The sequence below is a fragment of the Bufo gargarizans genome, chromosome 4 (genome assembly GCF_014858855.1).
Source record: "Bufo gargarizans isolate SCDJY-AF-19 chromosome 4, ASM1485885v1, whole genome shotgun sequence".
NCBI lineage: Eukaryota > Metazoa > Chordata > Amphibia > Anura > Bufonidae > Bufo > Bufo gargarizans.
In genome coordinates this window covers 192,184,198-192,206,725 of record NC_058083.1, presented here as the reverse complement: position 1 = coordinate 192,206,725, position 22,528 = coordinate 192,184,198, and the positions used below count along the sequence as shown (strand labels likewise).

At 39.7% G+C, this 22,528-nt stretch overlaps 1 protein-coding gene across 1 annotated transcript in view; it reads right to left on the bottom strand.

The window, feature by feature from the left end:
• The window catches only part of ATP13A3 (ATPase 13A3), a 143,039-nt gene that overhangs the window by 40,056 nt on the left and 80,455 nt on the right, over window positions 1-22,528 (bottom strand). The window contains exons 6-17 of the mRNA XM_044289425.1: window positions 20,861-20,941; window positions 16,946-17,015; window positions 13,173-13,307; window positions 11,816-11,888; window positions 10,687-10,818; window positions 10,423-10,602; window positions 10,151-10,308; window positions 9,842-10,030; window positions 8,874-8,935; window positions 8,460-8,610; window positions 3,703-3,819; window positions 1,906-1,923 (exon numbers count right to left, since the gene is read on the bottom strand). Coding sequence (XP_044145360.1) covers window positions 1,906-1,923; window positions 3,703-3,819; window positions 8,460-8,610; window positions 8,874-8,935; window positions 9,842-10,030; window positions 10,151-10,308; window positions 10,423-10,602; window positions 10,687-10,818; window positions 11,816-11,888; window positions 13,173-13,307; window positions 16,946-17,015; window positions 20,861-20,941 — 1,366 coding nt within the window. The remainder of the gene's footprint in view (window positions 1-1,905; window positions 1,924-3,702; window positions 3,820-8,459; window positions 8,611-8,873; window positions 8,936-9,841; window positions 10,031-10,150; window positions 10,309-10,422; window positions 10,603-10,686; window positions 10,819-11,815; window positions 11,889-13,172; window positions 13,308-16,945; window positions 17,016-20,860; window positions 20,942-22,528) is intronic.

Genomic DNA, 22,528 nt, shown 5'->3' with positions numbered 1-22,528 from the left:
TCATCACTTGCACTAAGTAAATGTACTATACAAATCATCTATGATATTAGAAACTGCGTGTTCATAACACATTTAAATAGTGTCACCCTCTTTCTCCTTCCTTTGTAGATTGTTTTTTATGTATGTTACCCTACTTATTTAGGCAGAGCACTGGAATCAAGCTTGTGGTCAAAAATATTAAATAAATCTTCACATTCTACCATTTTAGACCAATGCTTTTTTGTAAACTGGGGATACAAAATCATACTGCCACCTGTTGGTTAAGGTTGGCATTGCTAGTTTATATTTGTTCACATCTTAATGGAAAACTTTACCACAAAAACTATATTACCTTATAAAAACAGAAGACAATGTCACTAATTTCCATAAAGTCTAGATTACATATATACTAGAGAGGGAGACTAAAGCTGGTTGAACAATGAATCATCTGGGGAGCATTAGTTTCACAAACACGGCCATACATATTTTAGTAAATATTGGCCATTAGTTATTCAAACAGCCCATATGTGTTCAATGAAACCAGACAACTAAAGATCTTTCTGGGAACCTTCTTTCAAAGAAAAATCTTTCATTTGACTTAGGTCTCATTCAGATGGCCGCCGTATGCTGTCCGAAAAAATGCGGATCCGTTTTTTTTGCAGGTTAGATGTTGTCCCATTCATTTCTATGGGGACCTTTTCTTCCATTGCACGGCTCAGCAAAAAAAATGAACCATGTCCTATACTTGTCAGTGAAAATCAGGACAAGGCCCTATTGAAGTCTATAGATCAGCAAAAAAAACGGAATGCAATCAGTTTTTTTGCAGACATGCTGAACTGTCTGCAAAAAAACAAATCCGCATTTTTGCAGACAGCATACGGCTGTCTGAATGAGCCATAAATGACAAAAATATTAAAACATGACTTCTTTTCAAACGATAATGGCCTGCCATCTGTTGGCTAAAATAAATGTTAATTTTCAACCGATGAACATTCATTTTCGCTGAAATCATCTGTTTTCAAACAACTTTAGGCTACATTCACACTGCCATTTCTGAGTCCGCTTGCAAGATCCGTTTCAGGGCTCTCACAAGCGGCCCAAATCGTATCAGTTTAGCCCCATGCCCTGAATGGATAAGGATCCGCTCAGAATGCATCAGTTTGGCTCCGTTCAGCCTTGATTCTGCTCTGGAAGCGGACACCAAAACACTGCCTGCAGCGTTTTGGTGTCCACCTGACGATGCGGAGCCAAACGGATCCGTCCTGACTTACAATGCAAGTCAATGGAGACTGATCCGTTTTCACTGAGACAATATGGTGCAATTGAAAAAGGATCCGTCCCCCATTGACTTTCAATGGTGTTCAGGATGGATCAGTTTTGACTTTGTTCATGATAATGCAAACAGATCCGTTCTGAACAGATACAAGCGTTTGCATTATCAGTGCGGATCCGTCTGTGTAGATACAAGACTGATCCGCACCAAACGTAGGTGTGAAAATAGCCTTAGACTAATGTTTATGGAGGCCTTTAGAAAGGCAAGGTGTTGAGGCTATTTGGATCTAAACCATCTGAACAGATATTTCCAGGTAGCATCAATAAGACAGCCCTATTTTTGAATGATTAGGATGAAAGTTGCTTAATATTTGCTTCAATCACTGCACACAACCGTAATTTGCAAAAAATAAAAAAGGGCCAGTCATCCATGTGCTGTCCGCATCCATATGTTTTTTCTGCAAATTACGGAACATGTACTATCCTTGTTCTAGTTACCGTATTTCTTGCAATGAACACTGTTAAGTGCATGAGGCCTTAACCAAATGAAAATTATGAAGACTGGGCCAATCAGTTCACACTTGCATTAGGTTTGTTTCCATCAAAATAACGTCAGAAATCACCATTGAATATCAAAGAGTAAAAAAGACTTACCTGCAATTCAAACAGTTCCTAAAAAAAAAAAAATAAAAAATTATTATATTGAGAGATGTTAAAAAAAAAAAAATACAATAATTTGTTCATAAGCAGATTTCAGTCATTGTGTTAAGATGGAAGAACCCAGGAGGAACAATACACATCCTATATATGTTATTGGGTGTTCTGCATCCCTACATATCTTCAAGAACAAGTAGCATGCTACTATTAAGTGGATAAAAACACCCATATAGAATACCTAAAGCACACAAATATGTGCTGCGGAAGCAGACGCCAAACACGTGTCGGGGTGTTCTTTTTGGAGGTGCAGTCATCCGGGTCTGTATTTTACATGTTTCACTTGTACTTATTCTTTTAAGCTTTAGGGGTTGTGCCATATGGTAGGATATTATCGTTATGCATACATCCCCTTCTTAGTAGTCTCATGTATAATTACAATGGACACGAATTAGGCACCTTTTTGTGGCTTTTGTTTGTCAGTACTTTTTCATGTACTTTTTAGGCTGCATCTTTATAGGAGCTTTGTTGCACTCCGTATTGGTCCAGCTGTGAATAGGGTTCCCACCCCAGTTACAGTTGATTAAAGATCACAGCATTAGAGCTTCGGTTGAAATGCATTTATTTTTGCATTAATTAGATAGACATGTGGCAATCTCGTGTGAACGTTTTCGGCACATAGGCCTTCGTCAGACACTATGCCGCCGTCAGACACTATGCCGCACTTTTTAGGCTGCATTCACACGACCGTATAAATGGATCCACATCCGTTCTGCAAATGAGAACCCATTTATTTCAATTGGGCCGCAAAAGATGCGGACAGCACACAATGTGCTGTCTGCATCCGCACTTTTGTTCCGTGGCCCTGCAAAAAAATATGGAGCATGTCCTATTCTTGTCCGCTGTTGTGGACAAGAATAGGCATTCTCTATATAGCTCAGGCAATGTGCCGGTATCCGTGTTTTGCGGATCTGCAATTTGCGGACTGCAAAACACTTCGTGTTCGTGTGAACACTCTCTTATTATGTATTTTATCATCCAATAAAGATGGAAATTGGTATAATTTATACTTGTGTTTGCAGTGTGCTTTAGGTATCCTATATAGGTAGTTTGAGTTCTTTTTATGCACTTATAGTTACTTTACTGTTCTAATAGTGACCCCTTTTCTGATAGGTGGGCTGCTGCTGCTGTTGCTATCCAGTGGAGTAACCAGAGAGGGATTACACCACTGAATAAGGTGAATCCTTGTGCAGATCCGCTTCACTTCAAACTGCATATTTGCAGCAGAAATCAGAGTGGAAGGGCCTTTTTACATGTGCCAATAGTTAAACAATCACTGCTAATACTCATTATCGATCATTAGCCGTATTAACATACAATGATCACTGCTGAATGGCGGATGAACAAGTAGTATTACGATTGTTCGCCCCCTTATCGTTTCATTATCGGCAGCCCATGCCTGGGTACACAGTGCTGCTGACAAACAAGGATTTTGGGTGCCAAATGAACGATGCGATTACAAGAAAACCCAGCATTTCATCATTTAACAGGTAACTGGCAGCACATTTACACAGACCAATTATCTGGAATGAGCATTTCCAAAAATTGGCTGACCATCAGCCCAAGTAAGAGGACCCTACACCTCTGTTTCCTGCAATGCATCTTCAGTAAAATACATGTCAGACCTGCATTATGACTAAGAATATATTCAGGATATCACTGCAGAGAAAACATACAGCACGTGAACCTCCCAAACTAATTATTAGATACCCTCAGGAACAAGATAATGGCACCTACCATTTCTTCGCCGTCAGCAGGCTTATGCTCAGAGGTGGGTTGTTTTGGAGGTTTAACAACGGTTGGCATTATTTTGTTATGAAGTGCAGTCTCTTCTTCTGTGGCTTCTTCCAGAATCTAAGCATAAGCACATGTTCGTGTTCAGTGAATGCATTGACAAACATGTAAGGCCTCGTTCACATTGCCATTTTTCACCGATTTTTCTGCAGACAGCACACATACCCATTGATGTAAATGCGTTTGCGGACCACACATGCCGATTCAAGTCTATCACAATCAGGGGCGACGTAGGTGCCGGGGAGAGGGATAAGTATAACCTATCTGATGGGCCTGGGCATTAGGGGGGTAATTATAAGGGTTGGATAGTCCCTTTAACCCCTTCAGGACACAGACATTTTTCACCTTCTGAACACAGCCTAATTTTTCAAATCTGACCAGTGTCAATTTATGTGATAATCACTTTAAAACGCTTTTACTTATCCAGGCCATTCTGAGATTGTTTTCTCGTCACATATTGTACTTCATGACAGTAGTAAAATGGAGTCCAAATATTTCATTTTTATTAATAAAAAAAATTTAAACATTTGGAAAAATTCGCAAATTTCTATTTATCTACTCTTATAATAGTAATAACTCCAAAAATAGTTATTACTTTACATTTCCCATATGTCTACTTCATGTTTGGATCATTTTAAAAATGACATTTTATTTTTTTGGGACGTTAGAACGCTTAGAAGTAAATCTGAAAATTCTTAAGAAAATTGTCACTTTCTGTGGCTTCCATAATAGAAACCACCCACAAATCACCCCATTTTAGAAACTACACCCCTCAAACTATTCAAAACTGATTTTACAAACGTTAACCCGAGAATTAAAGTAAAATGGGAATGAAATTTCAAAATTTCACCTTTTTGGCATTTTAATCAATTTTTTTCTGCTACGAAAGCAAGGGTTAACAGCCAAACAAAACTCTATATTTATTACCCCGATTCTGTAGTTTACAGAAACACCCCATATGTTGTCGTAAACTGCTGTACGGGCACACGGCAGGGCGCAGAAGGAAAGGAATGCCATATGGTTTTTGGAGGGCAGATTTCACTGGGATAATTTTAAATTGCCATGTCACATTTGAAGACCCCCTAATGCACCCCTAGAGTAGAAACTCCCCAAAAATTACCCCATTTTGGAAACTACGGGATAAGGTGGCATTTTTATTGGTACTATTTTAGAGTACATATGATTTTTGGTTGCTCTATATTACACTTTTTGTGAGGCAAGGTAACAAAAAAATACCAAATATTTTACATAAAGCATTTAAAAAAATAAAAAAAAAATTTTTTGTGTCTCCATATTCTGAGAACCATAGTTTTTTGGGCGATTGTCCTAGGTAGGAACTCATTTTTTTGCGGGATGAGATGATGGGTTGTATGGTATGATTTTAGGTTGCGTATGACTTTTTAATCGCTTGGTATTACACTTTTTGTGATGTAATGTGACAAAAAAAATTGCAGGTTGTTATGGACGCGGTGATACCCAATATGTCTACTTTTATAATTTTCCCTATTTTTTTTTTTTAAAAATTACTTTATATTTGGAAAAGGACACTTTTCTTTCTACTTGAAACTAAAAAAAATTTAGTATAAAAAAATATATATATTTTTTTAACTTTTTATATTTGTCCCACTATGGGACTTCACCTTTTTTGGGTTTGATCCCTGTTTTAATTCAGTACAATACAGTCTGTATTGTACTAAATTGATCAGGCAGTGTCTTACACCGTAAGAAGCTGACAGTTGCCTAGGAGACCCATCTCTTGGGCTTCCGTAGCTGGCAAGCTTCGATGTCTGTGGAAGGCATCAGGGCTGCCATGACAACCATCAGCCCCATGCCAGCGCAGCACGGTTAGCCAATGGAGTTATAGGGAGCCCACCATCTCTGTAAACCCTGCATGAGTCGTGGTCAGCGGTGACTACATGTACGTGAAAATGCAGGAAGGGGTTAACTACCTCCAAACTGGACATGTAGACAAAGTAAATACGAGGCACTTACTAATGTATCGCGATTGTCGATATTGCCTCCTTTGCTGGCTGGATTCAATTTTCCATCACATCCACTGTTTGTTTCCAGGGGTTATGACCACCCTGCAATCCTAAAGTGGTGGCCATGCTTTCACACTCTAGAAAAAGCACCAACCAGGACAGAGAGAGCATAGGCACACACACAGCAGCTCCCTTCCTAGCCACTTTGTATCTGTGCTGCAGCCGTGGTTGTATCCCCTGGATATGAACAGTGTATAATGTGAAAGAAAAATGAATGAAGCCAGCAAAGGAGGCAATACGGATAACCACAATACATTAGTAACTGCCTGGTATTAACTTTCTCTACAAGATAAATACCATTTGCAATAGTGAGACAACCCCTTTAATCCTTTGTCACTTTCTCTTGTCACCTGTACATGATAGGACTGTGACAGCCAATCAACACCAAATGATGTGGTGTCCGCATAGTGACAAGCATCCACTGGATGCTTCAATTACATGGTGTCACAGCTAATAAACAAGAAGAATTTCGAACAGCACCTGTCACAAGAATTCAGTATAACCTGCAGGTAGCATGTTATAGCGCAGGAGGAGCTGAGCAGAGTGATATATAGTTTTATGGAAAAAATTCAGTATAACTTGAATGCTATTCATTTAAGTCCCTGCTCATTCTGGGCTTATGAGTTTAGGGGGCTGTCTGAGGCCGAATGCACACGGCCGAGAGCGGTCCGTGGTATCCCAGGCAGGATTCCTGTTCAGAGCCGGAGCGCACGGCGTCATCGGTTGCTATGACACCGTGCGCTTCATGCCACCGCTGCACTACAGTCATACACTCGTATAGTGTATTACTGTAGTGCAGCGGCGGCATGAAGCACACGTAGTCATAGCAACCAATGACGCCATGCGCTCCTGCTCTGAAAGGAACATGGCCGTGTGCATTCGGCCATCACTGATCAGACTGCCCACCGGACTCCCAAGCAGAGAACTACGCAGAGCTTTCAATCAACAAGTTGTATTGAATATTTTCGTTTTGTCATACAAATACAGTATACATTAATCTGTCCAGCTCTTCCTGCTGTCAAACATGCTGCTTGAAGATTGGACTGCATATTCAATGTGTCAGGTTCTCGTTATAGTCTGTACTTTACCATAGGCCCTGATTCATCATATCTTCACTCCAGAATTCTGGCGTAAAAAAAGTCTCAAAAATAGAGTTTTTGCAACTTTTTGCACTCACATGCCCAAAATTTAAGCGGCATCCAGTTCTGTAATGTGGGTGGAAAAGTGGGTGTGGTTATCTATGTTAAGGAGTTTCACTCCAGAATTTTTAATTGAGACCTTTTTAAAAAAAAGTGTCGCAATCTCAGCCCAGGAGGAGGGTGGAAAACTGAGTACCTTTTCTAGACAAAGGTCTAAGGATATGACACAATTATCAAGTAAAATTAAACATTTGATAAATGTGGAATAAAGTACGACCATGTCCTCTGAGATTTTCCACAGTACGGAACATCTTGTATTTTTTAATAATACTTTGCACTGTAGCCACTGGAACTTGAAACCATTTAGAAATGGCCTTGTAACCCTTTCCTGACTTGTGAGCAGCCACAATGCGCAGCCGCAGGTCCTCACTGAGCTCCTTTGTCTTAGCAATGACTGTCCACAAACCAACTGCGGAGAGCTGCTGTTTTTCACCTGCTGAGTTAATTAAAACAGCTGTTCCCAATTAATCAGGGTAATTAGGATGCTTTAGAACAGATTTTCCCACAGACTGACAGTTTGTGAAGGGTATGAATAATTTTGGACTGGACACTTTTTGCTCAAATGTAAATAAAAGCTGAGAAATGTTTTTTTTCCCACAATAATGCCTCTTGTACATCGTCTTATTATCTATGTCATTTCCCATCAAAAAAATACTTGCTGGTTGAATAAAAGTAACCAAGTCAAAATTTGCCAGGAGTATGAATAATTATGGGCAGCACTGTATCTTTAACGTGCTACAAAATCCTTCATGTTTCTGCAATTCTAAAATAATTCACTGAGTATGTAGAATGGAAGAGCTGTTGAGCATAAGTTCTGACAGATTTAGAATCCATGGTTGAGTTTTCACACTCAACACCTTATCCTAATTCTCTTTCCTCTGGTACCTATCAGATTCTCAATAGCTGCGGGCTTCTTGTTTTACTAAAGTATATCCATAAGGCCCAGTTCACATGTCAGTTATTTGATCAGTGATTTACATCAGTTATTGTGAGCCAAAACCAGTAGTGTAGCCTACCTAGAGATGAGGTAGAATTGAAAAATGTCCTCCTATTTTGTGTTTTTGACCCAGAAATAACTGACAAAAAAATAAAAATAAAAAAAGTGGTGTGAGCCTAACCTAGTTTTCATACCTTCTCTTGGGAGCAATAATATCTTTTTACCTTACAACAGGTTTCCTTTCTTCAGCTCTTAGGGAAAAATGTTAATAGTTCAGGTTTTCAATGTTCTTACAGCCTAAATTATTGGGCCGATTGTTATTATTTGTCATTTTTTCAGGTTTCGTCAAAAGATTTTATGCAAAAGTATAAATGTCATGCCATTTTGTTTGGCGACTGTATCTTGCCTTAAACTTTAATAAGATTTTGGGGGGAAAATGTATTTTAAATGCACAGAAAAGTGAGTGAGCAAAATTGTGTTCAGATGCTTTTCAATGGGTCAGAAAGCTGAAACATCACTTACCCATCCTATGGCTTCAAACATTTTTAAGTCGAGGGGGTCACCTGAAATCAATCCATCAATTTTTGTGAGCGAGTGACATGTTGCCATGCAGGCAACAAACTGAGACTTAACCAAGCTCTCGCTGCAAGCTTTTTCCTCTGTCAAAAGGAACCTGGAATTTATAAAAATAAAATAAAAATTATATTTAAATATATATATATTAATATATATATATATATATATATATATATATATATATACACACATATACATACACACACATATATATATATATATATATATATATATATATATATACACACATACTGAGCACTTTCTAAATAGTTTAACAGCCACGAACACAGAAAAGTCACTAGAGCTATGAAAAAATCCATATGTGGTGTAATAAAGAACAGGAAATTAGACTTCTCTTACTGAGCATTCTCCACTCTTTGGATTCCCCAGAGGTCCAAACCGTCTTCAGTAAGAGTGCCAGTCTAAAAGACAAAAAGATAATTAAAACTATTTATTAATTTTTTTTTGCTGAAAAGGGACAAGGAAAATCTTGTAGTTTAAAAAAAAAAGTCAACCATCCAGATTTCATACAATGGATCTCGTTTATCAAAACGGTCTCAAAGAGAAACTTGGCCTTGTGGTGCACAACAACCAGAGCTCAGCTTTCATTTCTTAAACTGCTGTGAAAAATGAAAGCTGTGCGTTGGTCGGTTGCTATCGGAACAATTATTATAAATGAGGCCCAAAGCTTCAAGAAGAATGTGATCTAGTCTCTACAGGACTGCTGGAGAGATTGGAGTGGACTGCTCTATGGCGGTCCCATAGAGAATGAACGGAGCGGCAGTGCACATGCCTGACCATGTCAATATGGTATTTCATATATTTATTTAAAATGAAAGAATCTGTCCCAAGTTTTTTATTGCACTAGTTGAACTAGTGACAGTTCCATACGTTCTTAAACTGACCCAGCTGTTTTGCTCAAATCGTGTACTGAAGAGCTTCAATGCTGGACCTGTTCAATACACAATGAGAGCCAATGAGTCATGATATTCTTGAGGACCTGTCTCATCACTAGAATAATCAGTGGCAGCTTGTACTTTCTAGTATCATGGCTGTACTACAGGAGCTAAAGTAGCCAGGCAGGAAACAGGAAAGAAAAATGATCTTTTTCCCCTTCTGATATTGCATACAGAAAAGCAGGCTTGGTGTTACAACTGGATAATACATACACTTTTTCTTACACAGACTGACAATAGATCTGTATATGTGGATGCAGATAATATTCTACTGCCATAAAAAAATGCTTGCAAATGTTGATAATCCTACAATATTTTAAGCCTGTGTTATTCTATGCAAAGAAAAGTAATGCCGTGATCAAATATATTAACCTTGTCAAAGCATATGAGGTTTAACTGCCCACAAATGTTTATTCGCTGAGGACTGATACAGAAGATGCCAAGTTTTTTCAGACGCCTTTGTGCATACACAATCCCAGCAGTCAAGGCAGCAGGAAGAGCAGGAGGTACTGTGATGGTTATAATGTCAAGGGACTCGATAACAATAATGTTGGCTGGGACCTGGAAGAACAGAGCAAACATGCAAAAACATAAATAAAGTAATAGTCATTGAAAATCCGCAAACTTTTTTTTTTTTTTAATAAAAAGGGAGGGAGCTCATACGACAAAGAGGATCCACACCTTATTTAAAATACTATTTACAACAGTGTACAGGAACCCAATGCCAGCAACTCCAACAAGACATAGCAAGAACAGGTAGGCGTCTCTGTAAAGCTTGAAGTCTGTTGGTTTTGGATAAAGTATGGAACGAATAAGCTGTCCTTTAGAAGTGCTGAACCCTGAGAAGACAAGAGATTTAATATCAAGGTTTCGTTCCAATAACACAATTGCAATTTCTACGCGTAAAATACAAAACGAAAGAATAAACGCCATGAGAAGCAGATTGGTAATACCTGTCCGGACGATTATGGCTTTGACAGGTTCTCCAGCATAAAATCTGGTTTGGATGACATTGGTTCCACAAAATAAAGTGTGACGCTTGTGAGCCTCTGTATTAAAGAGTTCATCCTCCACTCCTCTGGAATTTGTAGATGGATCGGGCAAGTTAGTCTTGGTCACTGGCACACTTTCACCTAAAGGAAGCAGTACAGGCTATTAAGCTTGATACAGACACATTAGTGGCCATTAAGATAATAATTTCACATCCACACCATTACCTGTTAACATGCTTTCATTCACAATGCAGGTTCCACTAATCAGGACGGCATCACATGGCATAATGGTCCCATTAGGTGGGATTAGCAAAATGTCCCCAGGTACAAGGTCAGTAGACATGATTTCTTCAACCTCTGCAAGAGAGATACTATATTACTGGTGTATTCATATGTTGGTAAGTTTAAATGCATCAGACATTCATCCTCTGGTTTACCACAGCTGTCACATGCAAACTACTAAAAGGTGTTTCCTGGGTTCACAACGCTGATGGTGTGTCCTTCAGATATTCTATCAATATTGGATCAGTGAGGATCAGACCACGGCCACCAAGCTGTGGTCCCCTGCACAGCCGCTAGGGATGGGAAGGAGCCTGAATGCATGCGAGCAAGAACTTTAACAGAGGAAAATCACACATGGCAGCGTCTGCAGGTGTGAAATCACCCAGATTGTAATAATGTGTAGAGGGGAGGGAACGCAGGGCAGAATATTTAGAGGAAGGGGACATCACACAAGCACGGCATCAGTGTCAGCACAGGTGAGAGGAGGACAACACATGGGCTATATCAGAAGCAGAAACCAGTACAGGAGTAAAGTTGTGCTGATACATGAAAGGTAATGAAGAAAGCAGCATTCTGGACACACAAACCCCACATACGTAGCTTGCAAACTAAAAATATCAGGAATGAAGGAATGAAGATTGAAGCCTGAAAGTTAGTGCAGTTTTTCAAACTTGTTACATAGCCTTTAAAAGTTTAGCTGGTAACCTTGGGGGGGGGGGGGGGGGGGGATTTCTTTAATTAGTACATGCCTTGGGAACATTAAGAGACATTTATCTAATCTAATGTTGACCTATAAAAGTTAAATTATTGGGCATGATAACATTCAATAAACGTTCTGAAATGCAACATGATATCCACGTTACACACATTCATGGGACAGTAAGCAAAAAATAATTCCAATATATAGTCAGTTGCGAGTGGCAAAAGGATTTGTAAAGTCACCATTGCTATTAGAATGATGAAAGTTAATCTATGCACATATAATGCAATGTTTGTCAAATTGTGTAGCCATCAGTATTGTAAGGCTTCAGAGCCAGCAATGGGCAGTATGAAACCATGCTAAGTGACTTACCTTGGTTTGCGCGGCACACAGTAACTCTGACAATACTGTGAGCTGCAACCATGTCATGTAACATTATATATTGCTGTAAAAAAAGAAGAAAATGCATTAGCACTAGCTGACACCGAGCATCAAGGGGAATACATTGCTGACAGACACGTCTTGGTGTTCGTAAATCTACTGTGAGACAAACGGACTGAGCATGTCAAAATCCAACATGCCCAACATCTGCCATCAAGGAAGGGCAAGGACACACCCATACACATTGCATAATAGGACGGTCCCATCTAAATTAGTAGGTTTAAATGGCATGAAATTTCTTCCCTCCCAGATATTCCACCATCATCCTTGAGTTGTATTACCACAAAGTAGATGTGTTTAAGGAACCACACCAATTCTGTAATAAAGTGGCACGCCACGTAACGTTACAGAGTGGGATCGCTGAGGACCAGTGTATTAAAGTTGTCAAAGCTCTGCTGACACAGTAACTGCAGGGCTCCAAACCTCCAGTGGTATCATCAGCAGCACAAAAACTGCACCAGGAGCTTCATGAAAGTCTTACAAGCACATGCCGAATGTCACATGGAGTGGTCTAACACACCTACCACTGGACTCTAGAGCAATGCAAACATGTTCTGTGGAGTGAAGGATCCAACTTCTCTATCTGGCAGTCTGATGGATGAGTGTTCAATTCTGGATGCCGGCGGCCGTGACTCTCAGCAAGTGGCAGCGGTAGCGTACAGTTTCCATAGAAATCAGGCCAGAACTCCAAGTTCAGGAGCACCAGCTAATCACCCATTGTGCATCAGGTTTGTTTTTTTATCAGGTTTGTAGAAGCCTTAAGGTGCCAAAATATAAGAAACAATGCACAAGATTGCATTTTGGAATCTACACCCCTCAAGGAAATTATTTAGTGGCATTTTTTCCATTTTGACCCTGCAGGTGTTTCATAGAATTTACTAAAACTGGGAAGTTAATATGAAAAACAAAGCTTTACAGTAATATGTATTTTTAGTGGAAACGTTTTCTCTAAGGCTAAAAGGAGGGGAAAAAAGCAACAAACACCCAAAATGTAGCTTCAAACAGACATTTGGGCACATGGCAAGGCTCAGAAGGGAAAGAGTCATTTTACTTTTGCAGGATTTAGCTAGAATTTTTTATTTATTTATTTTCTACTTTTTTGGTTAGTTCCAATTCCAATGTCTGCATCACTGGTACAATACAATGCAATACTCTGTATTGCAACGTGCCAATGCAGGAACTCCTTCCCAACATGACTGTAATTGTATGATATATGTCAAGTGCTTTAATATATAGGTCTTGTTGACACATTCTGAAGGAAGTCTACATTAGTAAGGAAGCTGCTTACCTTTTTAATGGTATACAGAGAACTAATAATGGATATTACAGACATTAACACAATGGCAGATGCATAGTAGTAGTATTCATCTGTGCTCCACAAAATAACACTGAACAGCTGAAAAATGTAAAAAGGATTGAGAACCTAGAATAAAAATAGAAAGAATGAAAATAACATTAAAAAGAGTAACTATGCTTTCACATAATTTAACTTAAATAGAGAATGGTGTAAATAGCGAATTTCTAAATCATTTCATTTAAAAGAATATGCCTGCCTCCACCTGAAAAAGGCTGTACAACTAAAGCCACTAGGGGTCTCACTTCCACCTAATTTACAGTCCACTGCCTGTTGTCGGGCAAGATCCGTCCCTAGTAATAAAGAGACAGAATATGAATGAGATGCAGCAGGGGCATGTCATAGCGAGCCAAGATCCTAAGCCTGATAAAAGAACTGCTTCACACTGCTTTTGAAGATAACAGGAACAACCCCCTCAAAATCTGTTCTGTGAGCCCCAGAGCTGAAAATATTTTTTTTGGGGGGGGGGGGGGGGTAATTAAGGGAAAGGATGTCACAGCAGTACAGTGCTGGCAGATTCCACAGATGGGAAATGACCCTTGCTTGTGAGAGAAATGTATCTAGCTGTGAAGCTGAAGAGGGGAATAATTAGGCTGAAAAAGACAGGGAAGGCCAAAGATCTATTCCCTCAATTCCGATTGTACAAAGAAGCACAGCTATTAAAAAAAAAAAAAAAAAAAAAAAAAAAAGTTTTTTGCATTAACTCAGGTACGCTTTAAGACTAATGGCAAGTCTATGACAAGTGGTTGGTGCAATCACCATGAGGCCTCATAAATAACTAAATAACTGGCATGTCAGAGTACACTTCAAAAGCAATGAATTAACTGCTACTAAAGGTAATCTTGATTAGTGAAATGGGATCTCACTCAGACCTAATGCAGGTCGATTTTTTGCACAGATGCATGAGACATTAGCTTTTATAAATCACAAGAAGGCTACTCTCCAAAGTGCTATATGTCCAAGAAAAATGCTGAAGAAGGAAAAGAAAAGAAAACAAAAGAAGAAGATCGACCCAACTGCAGTGGCAAATTTATGTAACTATAAAATAACCTATTGCAGTATTCCAGGAAACACCACTGAATGACTCGCTCAAGCCAAGCAGCAAATGTGGTATATAACCAATAAAATTTTTTTTTTTACACTTTAACCCCTTCATGATTCAGCCAGTTTCCCCCTTCCTGACCAAGCCCAATTTTGCAAATCTGACCTGTGCCAATTTATGCGATTACAGATTTGGAATGCTTTTACTTATCCAAGTGATTTTAATTGTTATGCTTTTAAGACAGATACCTCAACATTCACCACATGTCAACTACATCTTGGCTTTATTTTGTAAATGTCATTTTATTTTTTAGGACGTTAGAAGGCTTTGAACTTTCCTGATAATTTGAAAAATTCATCTAAAGTTTCCAAAACAGACTTTAACCCCGTAAGGACCGTTTCCATTTTAATGTCTTCCTTACCACTTACCAAAAGTCGTATCTTTTTAAACTTTCCGTTCACATTCACACAGTGTACTAAAAATCATAATTGTTCTGTGAATTGCACAAATCTGCTTGACTGAAAGATTGTTAGTCATTGCCACATCCTCTAGTCTGAGCAGAAATCAGCCAGGCATTAGCAGTGCAACTGCTTTAGAGGAGAACAAGCAACAACTGCAGTAAAAAGACAAAACCGGAAAATCTGTGGCAATTATTGTTTCGTGTGACTCAACGTCTTTTTAAAACAAATGTCATTAAATTGTTGCATGTCGCCCATTAATGAAAAGATATCTGCCCCACTAAGACCCGAACTCTTAAGGCTGTATTACACTGTCCGATATTTCAGCCAACAATCGCTAAACAACGTTAATCGCGCAATTCAGATTTTAAAGCACGCTTAAAGGGCGTCTATCACCTAAAATGACCATTATAGAACACTAACCCCATGATCTGCATTATAGTCCCCATATTTGAATGCTACTTACCGTAAAGCTGTCAGTTGCTTATTTACGTTTAAAAAACACTTATGTAAATTAGGTTCTGAAGGTGCCCAGGGGCGGTGGCACTTTTCATATGAAACCCCTACCCTTTTACACTTCTGGCCCGCCCTAGGTTCTTCAGAAATCCAGCGCCAGCGCAGTTTTGAAGATTCGCCGCGCCTGCGCACTTCATTCTCTATTATGGGCAGAGGCACAAGGCCGGCTAGATGTACTGGCCGGCATATGCACATTAAACGCTCTAGTGCCTCTGCCCATAATGGGGAATGAAGTGCGCAGACGTGGCGAATCTTGTGAACGGCGCTGGATTTCTGAAGAACCTAGGGCGGGCCAGAGGGGTAAAAGGGGAGAGGTTTCATATGAAAAGCGACTAGGGGCCTGGGCACCTGCCGTCTGCACGCCACCTCTGGGCACCATCAGAGCCTAATTTACATATTGAACAACTAGGTTGTAATGTGATTTGTAGTTCTCTTGTCACTATTACAATGTCCTGCAGCATTTGAGGTGTTTATTAGGCTTTGTTCACATATCTGCTAGTGGCTTTGCTGTCCTGCTTTGTCAAAGGAGCACAACTAAAATTACGATAGTGCTGGATCTTGCACATCATAGACGACCACACCTGACAGATCCCAGAAACGCTGATGGGTTTTCTTCATGGAGCCTGACATGCTGCAAAATTTTGACCAGCATTTATGACTTGATATCTGGTGGAGGCCACAACATAGATGTGATCGAAGCCTTGTGTGTTCTGCAGCATCAGATTATCATATTTTCCTTTAGCTGAGGTGTGAATTAGGAGGTTCTCCAGCAGCTCCGATGTGAGGTCCTGTAGCAGCTGATTTGCCTTATGGTATTATGTCTCATTTAATGTGTATGTATAATGTGTGTGTGTGTGGTCCTATAATGTGTATTGCAGAGCTGTGTTTATAATACGTGTACTGCAGAGGGTTGTGTCTTATAATCAGGTTCATCTTATAGTCCGAAAAACATAGAAAACGTTTAAAAAAAATTGCCACTTCTGGAGAATGTTTATATATAGAGAGATAGAGAGATAGATAGATAGATAGATAGATAGATATAATATATATATATATATATATATATATATATATATATATATATATATATATATATATATATATATATATCTATATCTATATATCTATATATATATCTATCTATCTATCACCGCAGCACATCCATTGGTGAAAATAGTGGATCTTTATTCACCCAAGCGACATTTCAGTCCAATTACTGGGACCTTTCTCAAGCTTGAGAAAGGTCCCAGTAATTGGACTGAAATGTCGCTTGGGTGAATAAAGATCCACTATTTTCACCACGGATGTGCTGCGGTGCTTTCTATTTTTGTACTGTACACCTTAGTCAGGTGTTTTCATCGCTGGCACCCGCCCCTTTATTACCAGGAGTGCTGCCCTGTATTTTTGTTAATATATAAATATACATATTTTTCAATACTTAGTCCACCTGCTTCATATCACAGAGCAAAGATATACAGTACAGCTTATGCAATGACTTGACCTATGCTCCTCCGATCAGGACGTTCTACTGAGAGATTGTACTGGTATGCTGACATTGATTAGCTATGGTGTAGAATAATCAGTAATGAAGTGAAAAGACTGAACTTTGTACTAACTAGCAAGAAGAACTTCTTACATAACATTATCAACATGAGGAAGAGGCATCTGAAACTAACCAAGGATCCACTTACCTCCTTTACTAGAAGCTTAAAAAGAGAAGGCACTTTAACAGTAATTTCATTTATTCCATAAAATAACTTTCTGAAAAGGAATTAAAAAAATGTTAACTTAATGAAGAAGATGCAAACTGTTAAATAGCCCACAAAAAGTGAGACGAGGTGCGGCTTACAGCTCCCAACCAGACTGAGACATGTATGAAATTGCACATTTATTCTTTTCAAAATTGGTTTTATTTAGCAAACTGTGTGCATGTGGTCCTTGATGTAGAAGATAAATTCATGCAGACGTGCAACATTATAGGTTTCATACTTCATATTAGGGATGAGATGCATGTCACATTTTATTTTTCTGTCTTCAATTAAAGTTCCATATAGTTCTAAATACATTTATATGTGAGCAACTACAAAACAACTTCCACAAATAGATATTCGCGTTTCAATCCTGACCTACAGAGAGGCCATAAATACCAACGTTGAAGTCATCAGTGACATCAGTAGGAACTTTACTTTGCGTAATCATCTTTATATCAGTGTTACTTTGTATCATACGAATCCAGCTCAAGGTTAACAGTACAAGTCAGTATAAACTAGGATCCATTTCCCATTAGTACATTACATTAATTTTAATCTCCATACTTGCTGCAATCTAGACAGTAATCAAACATGAATGAAGAAAACCCAGAAGATTAAGGCCTTATTCACATTTAGCATTTTGTAAACATTCTTTAAAGGGGTTCTGCAGTTTGTTTAAACTGATTATCTATCCTTTGGACAGATCATCAGCATCTGATCGGTGGGCGCCTGACACCCAGGACCCCCGCCGATCTGCTGTTTGAGAGGGCAGCAGTGCTCCAGGAGCGCCGCGGCCTTCTCACTGTTTACCGCAGACCCAGTGACGTCACGACTAGCATCTCCGTTCACCTGAATGGAGCTTAGCCGCGTCCAGGCAAGTTGATACAGTCATGACGTCATTGGGCCAGAGGTAAACAGTAAGAAGGCCGCTGCACTACTGCCAGCGCCGCTGCCTTCTCAAACAGCTGATCGGCGGGGGTCCCGGGTGTCTTGCTTAAGAGTTTCTGCAGTTTGTTTAAACTGATGATCTATCCTCTTGATAGATCATCAGCATCTGATCGGCGGGGGTCCCGGGTGTCAGCCCCCCGCCGATCAGATGCTGATGATCTATCAAGAGGATAGATCATCAGTTTAAACAAACTGCAGAAACTCTTAAGCAAGAAGTTGATGCAAATAGGAGAAGTATAATCTTTGTTACTTTTTTCCCCCATGTATACCACCTATGAGGACTAATAGTGGCTACAAACATAAGAGTAAGGTCTCATGTACAAAAATGCGAACCGCACATGGATGTCATCTGTGTGTTATCCACACCGTGCCGTAGATCATATAACATGTCCTATTCTTGGCCATTTTGCAGACAAAAATAGGCATTTCGACAATGAGGACTGCAGAAAGTGTGGGATGCATGCTGCTGGTATCCACGTTTTGCAAATCCAAGGTGTGCGGACCGCAAACTGATATGGTCGTGTGAATGAGGCCTAAGTTTGATTGAACCTGCCAAATTAGGTGGGGCCAGCTGACCATCTCAAGTGCATCAGATCATCAACAATCATGCAGCAGATGTTAAGCAGGCAGGAAGGATCGAGCATGCTGAATTTCAACACGCCTGACCTTTTGTTCTCAGGCAGCATCTAATTCCCCTTTCCTCATTCAGAATACACGCATGTGTAAGGGAAAGTCAAGAAAAATGGCTGACTGCCAAACAAGTGTTCTGCTGACGGCTGTTGGGAGATATTACTCATCAAGGTTTAGTTACATTGTATAATGAACTAGAAGAATTTAAAAATCAATGTATTCCAATGTATGTGTAGATAAGTAAAATGTCATATCTGAGATATCAACTACATGAGAAAGTACCATAACCTTATGACATTAGTCAGTAATAAATCTGCTGATAAGTGAATAATCTGATCATAGACAACGTGTTCAGAGATCTCATAGTTGCTAGAATACAGGAATTTAAAATACATTTACATTTTTCCATCATGCTATGACTATACATGAAACACTGCAGTTTTCATAATGACCACTAGGTATCTGTACACTGGACTTCAATCTGAACTGACAGTGAAAGGAACTGTCTTATCTGAATTTGGTTTACAGGTTTATTACCAGTGTTCTGAATGCGCAATACTACTATAAGTGTATGAAAATCAGCGTTCAAGCAATTATCCGCTATCGTCAGGACACAAAATAATATACAGAATACACTTGAAGGCTATGCCAACAGTCGCTGAATGTGAAAAGATTAATTTTAGAAAAATAAAATACAGTCCTGATCAAAAGTTTAAGACCATTTGAAAAATGGCAAAAAATAATATTTTACATTGTTGGATCTTAACAAGGTTTTAAGTGAGCTTCAACATGCAACAAGAAGAAATGAGAGTGAGACAAAACATTTTTTGAGCATTTAATTAATTTAAAATAACGATTAAACTGAAACAGGCTGTTTTTCAGCTGATATAAAGTTTAGGACCACATGCCTTTAAAAGGCCAAATCTGTGCAAAGATGTGGATTCATTGTAATTTTCTGTCAGGTAGTGACACGTTGTGATGGCAAAGGCAAAAAAACTCTCCCTTTTTGAACGTGGTCGGGTTGTTGAACTGCATAAGCAGGGTCTCTCACAGCGCGCCATCGCTGCTGAGGTGGGACGCAGTAAGACAGTCATTTGGAATTTCTTAAATGATCCTGAGGGTTCTGGAACAAAAAAGTCAAGTGGAAGACCCCCAAAAAATTTCACCAGCACTGAGACGAAGGATCCAATTGGCTGTCCATCAAGACACTGGACGATCCTTGACCCAAATTAAAGCCCTTACTGGTGCTAACTGCAGCCCCATAACCAGACGGCATCTGAGACTGAAGGGCTTCAAAAACAAAAAAAACGTCTTCAAAGACCTAGTCTCCTTGAACGCCACAGAACTGCTCGTTTGGACTTTGCAAAAGAGCACCAAACATGGGACATTCGAAGGTGGAAGAAAGTTTTATTCTCTGATGAGAAAAAAATGTAACCTTGATGGTTTCCAACATTACTGGCATGACAAGCAGATTCCACCTGAGATGTTTTCTACACGCCACAGTGGAGGGGGGGGGGGGGGCGCCATAATGGTCTGGGGTGCTTTTTCCTTCAGTGGAACAATGGAGCTTCAGGAAGTGCAGGGGCGTCAAACAGCCACTGGCTATGTCCAGATGTTGCAGAGAGCATTCCTCATGACTGAGGGCACTCGTCTGTGTGGTAACGACTGGGTTTTTCAACAGGACAACACTACAGTACACAATGTCCGCAGGACAAGGGACTTCTTCCAGGAGAATAACATCACTCTTTTGGCCCATCCTGCGTGTTCCCCTGATCTAAATCCAATTGAGAACCTTTGGGGATGGATGGCAAGGGAAGCTTACAAAAATGGACCACCATTCCAGACAGTAGATGGCCTTCGTGCGGCCGTCTTCACCACTTGGAGAAATGTTCCTACCTCATGGAAACGCTTGCATCAAGCATGCCGAAACGAATTTTGGAAGTGATCAACAATAACGGCGGAGCTACTCATTACCGAGTTCATGTTGGGAAGTTGGATTTCTGTTTTGGGGGGGTTTATTATTTTTTTTTTGGAGGTGTGGTCCTAAACTTTTGATCAGCTGAAAAACCGCCCGTTTCAGTTTATTCGTTGTTTTCATTAAATTGAATGCTCAAAAAATGTTTTGTCTCACTCCCTTTTCTTCTTGTTGCATGTTGAAGCTCTAATTGGAACCTTGTTAAGATCCTGCCATGCTAAATATGATTTTTTGCCATTTTTCAAGTGGTCTTAAACTTTTGATCAGGACTGTACTAGTTCATGGAGAACGGAGCCACATACCTATAATCGTGGAGTTCTTTGCTTAATCCTTTGCTGTGCTCAGTGTGTATGGCAGCACATGAAGCCCTATCATCTAGACCCCTAGAGAGAAACAGTGCAAATCAATGTCACAAGTAATGTTGGGGAACAGAACATATACCTTAGAGTAGAAATTCTAAGCACAGATTAGGTACTGGAAAATTAGTTGAGCCCAAGGACTATGTTAGGTAATCCTTTCACCACTACCAACATGGTAAGGGTCAATTCACACGTATTTCCAGTCAATATCTGAATTGCATTTGATGCAGACCAGATGTGGACCCACTCATTTCAATTGGGTCACAAAAGATGCGGACAGCGCACCGTGTACTGACCGTATTCGTTTGTCCATTCAGTTGCCCTGTATAAAAGATAGAACATGTCCTAGTCTTGCAGTTTTTTTTTTTTTGGGACAAGAACAGGCATTTCTAACACAGAGCAGAATGGGTGAGTGGACCGAGCCTCTAGGTGCTGAAGCAATGCCCTCATAATACCTAGAGGCTCATTAGCATATTTTAAAAGTGCTTATTTTAAGAAAACGGCAGCAGGCAGGGAGTTATAAAGCATACTGGTATGTACTGCTGACATTAGCACATCGCTAATGTCAGTCAGCTACATAACGTTATTTCTCATGACAGAAACCCTTTAAGGTTTCTGCCATAATTTTCTGAAATCGCTGCAAAACCACCGCATTTTTGCCACAATACAGAAAAACGCTGCAAAAAAGTGACATTAACACAATAGGGGAAATATATCAAGACTGGTGGATCCATCTGCCAGTCGTGATCTCCCTGCACTGGCAGGAGATGCCCCTGATTTGTTAAGCAGCAGAAACCTCTTATCAAATCAGGTGTATCTCTGGCTAAGCCACACACCCTTCTAACAAGCCACGCCCCTTTTCTCAGCACTTCAGAAAAGTGTGAGTAGCTTAAAAAGTTGCAAATTATGGTGCACAGATGGCATGCGCCATAATGTGCAACTTTTTTACACCACAATTGTGTTGTAAAATCATTGATAAATGTCCCCCAATGTGTGAACACGGCCTTCACTCTTGCTCAGCATGGAGAGAAGACACTGCAGCTTCAGAAGCAACAACTCACCATGAATCAATTTCATTCAAAAGTTAGTCTGCTACTTAAGAGACTCCCCCTCTGCCTTGATTGACAGTGCAAGACATCTCACCAGGCCCTTTCAATCTTGTGGCGTTGCTCCAAGTAGCGTCACTAGCGCATAGGCTCTACTGCTACTACCTAAGCAGCGCAGATGGGTAATGATTTGTGAATGAATTTGATCCCTCCGCGTACCAGAATGGGCGAAGAGAGAGATCAAGGGTGAACAAAGAAAGTCTGTTCAATAAAAACAGCAGGTGACGCTATTCTAACATTATTCCTGGAATATCTGCGGATATAAACACTGTTTTAATAAGCATTTTTATTTATAAGGGTCATCAGTTTAGGCAGGATTTAACAATATACAATATTCTCCATGGAATAAACCCTTTAACACTTACTGCCATGTTTCACCACAAATTACAGCTGCTTACCACAGCCTCCTCAGAAGACACTTTGTTAGCAACTTATTGTTAAGGGACCATTCTACTAAGTAAGAATCATCCAAAGCCGACAACCCCCTTAAGGCCCAAAATGTCAA